This window comes from Miscanthus floridulus, chromosome 17 (genome assembly GCF_019320115.1).
Source record: "Miscanthus floridulus cultivar M001 chromosome 17, ASM1932011v1, whole genome shotgun sequence".
NCBI classification, from domain to species: Eukaryota; Viridiplantae; Streptophyta; class Magnoliopsida; order Poales; family Poaceae; genus Miscanthus; species Miscanthus floridulus.
Genome location: NC_089596.1, coordinates 47161175 through 47167586, shown reverse-complemented (window position 1 = coordinate 47167586; position 6412 = coordinate 47161175). Strand labels below are relative to the sequence as shown.

The 6412-nt window shown below is 40.2% G+C and overlaps 1 protein-coding gene across 1 annotated transcript; it reads left to right on the top strand.

Annotated features, from left to right (window-relative positions):
- Positions 1 to 1599: 1599 nt before the first annotated feature.
- Positions 1600 to 4825, top strand: LOC136518744 (uncharacterized). Its single transcript, XM_066512433.1, has 4 exons — positions 1600 to 2034; positions 3015 to 3134; positions 4028 to 4093; positions 4573 to 4825. The coding sequence occupies exons 1-4, from the start codon at positions 1909 to 1911 to the stop codon at positions 4588 to 4590; spliced, it is 330 nt and encodes a 109-aa protein (XP_066368530.1). The 5' UTR covers positions 1600 to 1908; the 3' UTR covers positions 4591 to 4825.
- Positions 4826 to 6412: the final 1587 nt, after the last annotated feature.

Below are 6412 nucleotides of genomic sequence, written 5' to 3'. Positions count from 1 at the left end.
CCGGTGAATGCCCGAGCGAACACGCGGCTAAACGCCGACTGTGGTCATTCGGCGCTCAAGATGTGCTCAATAAAATGCTTGAGACGGAGAGAGAAAGAAGGACTTGTAGTTGAGGTTATTCAGGGAGTTATCTTGTAAGGCACAAAACCAAATTTTAGATCTATAACAAATGGTTGTGCTCTTTGGTTGGATGGTGTAGGCCGCGGTTCGACTACGCGATGGTGCACATTTTTTTTCTGAATTATTCCCTTTTTTATTTCCCTCCTTTTAAAAAACAAGGAGGGCGCAAGGTTCGTTTTCTGAATTATTCCCTTTTTTATTTCCCTCCTTTTAAAACAGAAGGAGGGCGCAGGGTTCGAACCCGCAACCTCAGATCACGAAGAGTGCAAGCAATACCACTGGACCATTACTCCAGTTGCGATGATATAAGGATGGTTTATTCTATGTACACAATTTCTAGTGGACATCTCGTGACCACGTGGCAGCACTGGGATGGTTGAGCTGCTTCGCCCTAGACCACTTGGTGCGCTGAGCTTGCTGCCCACAGCATCTTTTTTCTTTTTAATCTATACTTAAAACTTGTAACTGATATTTCTCAGTCATAGTAACTTCAAATTTGATGGTTTTTTTCTAATTTTTTTGTAAAATCACGACCTTTCATGTAATCTCATCTGTTTGCCTACTACATTACAAAATCGTTATTTTATGTATTGTTTTTATATAGCTTCTTTTCTTCCACCGAAAAAGAATAGATAAAACATGTTTTTTGCATAACAATTGGTAACATAACTTCATATTTTCAAATGTCATGGTAATTCTAAGGTTCTAACAAATTTTGAGGTGAATACGAGTTCGAATATGTAAAGTGCTACTTAAATCTCAAAGTTTGACTTGAGTTACTATGAACTATGTGAGGGATGTCTCCATTTGTGAACAATGTATGCTCCAACTTTATCAAAATACTTAATTTTTTTACAAGCTTAATTATGAACCAAAAATATGTTGCCACATCAATTTGTAGAATTTTTGGATCAAATTTAGATATTATTGTAATTATTATGTGCTATTTTGGAGATAAAATTTTGAATTGTCTCTAGAAGACAACATAATTTTCTCCATCTCTGATACATGGTCTGTAATGGAACATATGAATCTAAAAAATATTTTTGTGCAATTTTTTGAATCTTATTGGAGGGACACGTAGTTCAACTTAGGATTACTTTCAATAAAGACATAGAAAGTCAATTAAATGATAGAAAATACCAAATCTACTTAGAAATTATTCAAACTCCTACATGACAACTTATATGTTGCCTATTACATTTGAAAAATGTATTCATCGTATTTAATATAGTTTATGTACAAGTTGCTTCACAAAGGTGGCTTAATTTCTTATTTTAAAAAAAGTTGCTTCACATAAGCTTTTCAGGCGCTGGGCTGAATTCAGCTTGGCCCCCCCGGCCTCCTTCTTCGGTCCAATGGCGCCAGCCCAAAAATTTTGTAGTCAATTGACGTTACTACCCATCCTCCTTCGAAAATCCCCCATATTTTTTAGATATTTTCTTAATCTCATCCCGCACCTATGCCCCAAATCTCATCCGCATCTCGTAATCTCGTCCACCATAGGCCGTTTTCTCCACCATAGACCGCACCTCCTCAGCCGCCGCCGTGCCCCCATCTCCTCCTCCTCCACCCATCGCCGCGCCCTCATCTCCTCCCTCCACCGACTGCCGCGGTGGACACCCTCCCCTCCCTCCACCCCTGCCGCCACTGGCTCGGCCTCTCGGAGCAGTCGCTGATGCACCCAGCCATCGTCACGGCGGCCTCCCACCTCGGGTTCCCTCGTGGGATGGCACGGCGGCCGGGCGGGGACGGGTACTCCTCGATGGGGTCGAGGAGGACTATCCGATGGAGGGAGCTCGAGGAGGACTATGGCGGCGACCTCGACTTCCTCCTCCCTCCCCGCGTCATCGTCGGGCCCTACCTACAGCTGCTAACAACCTTCTCCCAAGTCGCTGCATTTTTTATTTAAATGTGAGCTCCTCTGTCTTTGTTAAAGGATGAATAGTCCAGGATTGACTTCACTTTGCGTGAAATGCATCACAAGTATCCATATTGTTTTTCTAGTAAGAATGGTTTCTGAATACTCAGTTGATGTTCTTTGTGAATTGCAAAAAATTAATAACACAATATAGAATTGTTGTAGCAATGGGCAATAGAGTAGCTTTTGTGCTCGCGTTTCTCTTAAGGGCTATATATGGTTGCTTTTCTGTTCCTGGTGCCGGTTGCTTTTGTTCTTAAAAGGTAATACAAGTCTTGTAACATATTTTTCTTACATACCACCTTAGGGATGGAATTGAGGCTTCTTTTTGCATGAAAACTGCTCCACCACTTTCATTCAAAGTCTCTCTGAAGTTATTTGTGCATGTGTTATACGAGTAGGTGAGCTTGATCGTTGTCAGTTTTTTGGGGGGGCCAAATGATCGGTATTGACCTGCTATCAAGCTGCATAGATTTCAATGATAAAGCAGCAATAGTTTTCAGAGTCTTCGTGTTCAACTGCATGGGCTCCAAAACCTTGTTTTTGAAGGTCCTATCAAAGATCTATGCTTGAACTACTATTGCCACCTCTGTGCAAAGATGTTATGCTTCCTCGTTCAGTCATTCGTCCATTAATTTCTCCTTTTCTTGGTGAAAGTGCAGTATTTCTTAATATTTCCTCCCAGTGTCATCCCATTTTTCTCCGTTATTTTCCCCTATTGTTATTATATATATATACACACTTAGTTTTAGCAACAATTAACAACAAACCAGCCTTTAGCAGCACATAGAACATCGCATGTTTTTCTACTGATAGTGGTAGATATATGCAGAACTTATCAAAACTAAGATATTTAAGTAGTCTTGATGGACTGTTCTGTTCATAACTGGCAGTATTTATGATATCTATTTGTTCCACTTAATTGTACTTATAGCAGTCACTAATCATTTCATTTCTTTTTTTATTTTGTTAGGATTTCTGGAGCAATAAACAATATGGCCTTGGTCTAAGTTATGCTAGAAGGACTTGGATACTAGGAATTTTCCTGACTACTTTATCAACTACATCTTGGGCTCTTTGGACAGTTCTTCAGGTATGAAAGTTACAGGAGTTTTTTTACAGGTTCAAAGAACATAATCAAACAGAACTATTGGCTTGCTCATGACATTTACCTGCACAGTACCATCCAAATCTGCCAGTAAAATTTGAAAGTTGCTAGTTTCAGTTGACACTGAGAAAATTTTCCTATGTAATTTATACATTAAAATTTGGAATTATTTGATCCACTCGTTGATGTACTGTTACAATAACTATTCTAAGTAGGCTTCTAGTATTCTGTCCTAACCGTCATCTGATAGAACAAAAACATTTCCTTTCAGTTCTGCCCAGGTTATTTTTAGCTTTCTACAATAGTCGTTGCCTGCTAATTATACTATACCGTCTGCATCTTTTTTGTCATCTAGTTTATGTATACCACTATTGTTCTTCTATGAATTATGTTTTGGCTCACATGCACATTTTAAGATGACTTGCTAGATTGTGTACATAAAGCTATCAAATCTCTCTTCAACTGTTCACAAAATCTGTTAGTTTGTGAAAGAACGTAAGAATCTGTTTGCTACAATAATTTGTTTCTTGAAAAGGTACATGAAATGGTAACCAAGATTCTATCATTGAAAGGTTTATATGCAGCTATTACTCCCTCCTGTCACAAGTGCTTGTCGTTTTGGAAGTGCCTGTAGTCAAACTTCCAAAACTTTGATTGTCAATAGCCTTTTAATTTATATTGGAAACATGCAAATCATGTGTAGATATTTCATGGGTAATATTCCAGTTTTGTTGGGTTTTGTAAATATATTTTAAGGCAATGTGTGATCCCTGGCAACAAGTCTTTGTGACTAGAGGTGGTATAATTTTGGTTCCTAGTTCTTTTGCCTGTGACCTGATGCATTTTGCTAATATTTTTTTGTGGCTACATTATTTCAGGCATCTCAGGATCATTATTTCATAGGATTGAAGATTCTAAACAATCTTGTAATGGAAATGAACCAGGTGAGACACGTAAATATTTTTGAAGTCAGTATAGAGTATACACTCCATAGGTGTTAACTTCCCTTTTGAATTTGATGTAGCATTAACGCATTCATGTCTCACGCTGTTGCTAGTACTTTGCTTCTTGTGATTTATCCTAGTCGAGTTGTTACTCTTGGAAAAATGTATTAATGTCCTTTTATATTTCTTATGTAAATGTCATATTTCCGAAGCAGTAGCTGGGACAATAGCAATGATTTTCAGCTGTTTGCTGCTTGCAATGTTTTTTTTAACAGAAGTGAAAGTGCTTGATCTGAAATCATATAGTCATTTGATGGATAATTTTACTTTGAATGAATCAGGAAATTTCAAACCCTTTAGTCTTTAATTTATGATTCTAAATTACTTACCTTCAAAATGGTTCAATCCATGCTGTTGTTGCTAAAATAATACAATTTCAGTTTATCTTATGCATATACCAATGTTAATGATTCTTTCAGGAGCAAGATAGAGTTTGAGTGGAGCGCACAAGTGATGGACGGTCAATGTCAAGCTAACATTTGCTACAGTGCTACACATAGCTTATTACATTTTGAACTGTTCAAAGTAGCTACTGTGAGTCGGATACCTTATGTGTTTCAGTTGTTGTGCGTGTGTTATCAACTAAGTTTGACATTGGATGTGGTTTCATTAATGAGTTGTACGAACAAAGCATATTTTGGATTAATGGATGTCTAAATGCTTCTTTCATCATATATTATTCGGCATGCAATTATTGTTTGAAGCAAACAAAGCGTTGCAATATGGACTATCGATAAAATAATTTGGCGTTGCAATATATGATATAGCAACAAACAAACGGTGTTGCAAAAGACATCATACCAACGGAATAGTGGGCGTTGCAATAGAGTCTCCAAATTGTAGCAACACAATAGTTAGCGTGGCAATAGAGGGTCCAACAATAGCAATAGAGGGTCCAACAATAGCAACCAGTATTGATCGTTGCAATAGAGAGGCTACCTCTAGCAACAAAAAATTTATTGTGGCAATAGATGGTTCCACCTATAGCAACCATCAAGATAGCATGGCAATAGAGGGTCCATCTATTGCAATGCTATTGATGCGTGGCAATAAGGTCTATTGCAAGAATAAATATCGTTGCTAGTGCATCTATTGCCACACTTTGGGTTTGTGGCAATAGGTATTTCTGGTGTTGCAATAGGGGAAAATCTATTGCAACACCAAAGAGAGTCGTTGGGCAAACCTTTCCCCACGGTTACTATGGCAACGCTTGCCAACGAAAATTTTCCTTTGCAATTTTTTCTTTCGCAACCATTTTTGGTATATTGCAACGCTTTTAGGCCATTTCATCAGGGGTAAAACCTTGTAGTGTCGGGTCTATAAATATGGGCCTTCCTTTTGTTTGAACTTCTCATGGCTATGTCTACAAATCATTCCCTTCCTTCCTGCTGAGAGATCAAGGAGGTGGGAGAAAGTAGTTTGAGGAGAGCCACATGGCTCCCTTCATATGTCCCTCTAAGCGTCGTCTGTGGTGGCTGGAGCTAGCATCGCCCTTTCGACAACTGGTGCTAGAAGGGGACTTGCGGGCGAAGGGGCGAGAGGCGACGAAGATATCAGTTCCTCATGAAATCATTGGGGATCTAACAACTTCTCTTGCCATCCCCTCCACTGCCATGAGCCTCTATAGGCTCATTGGGGCTGGCTATGGGTCCCGGACTCAGGGCATTAAGGAGGACTAGGCCGTGCTTCATCCTCTGGCCCGGTTTGGCCAGAAGGGAACTTTCCCGCAATTTCTTGAGGAGTTGTTCCTCCGACCTCTTTTCTACGCGGTCACGAAGTTTTCTACTCATAGGTCGTGGACCTTAAGTTTTCTTCCATGTGACCGAGCCATGATCATGCTTTGGGCTTCACATTGTCATGTTACCCTGGCCATCTGCCTCATCGATCTCTCTTGGAGAGGTCAGGGACCTCTAACGGTTTGTGAGTTTCATAAGCTGGCCCTAGGTCTTGGACCTAGTTCACTGGGAAGAGACTAGTCATGCCCTTGATTCCTTTTGGGGTCATGGGGACCCGACTCTATTTTCCCTGATGCCCTTGTCGACCTAGAGAGGTCGCGTTGCATTGTTATAGGCGGGTTTGATTTCGCCCCATGCGGGGAGAGGCATGTCCACCATAACCACATGGTCGGAGTGGTGCGCCTCATCGGGGTCAATGGGTAATTCAAGCGGGACCCGATATCCTCCCCAATCGACATGGAGTTCGGCTATGCCTCACGCAAGATGTCCCGTAAATCATTGGCCGTCAATCCCATTGGTCTCC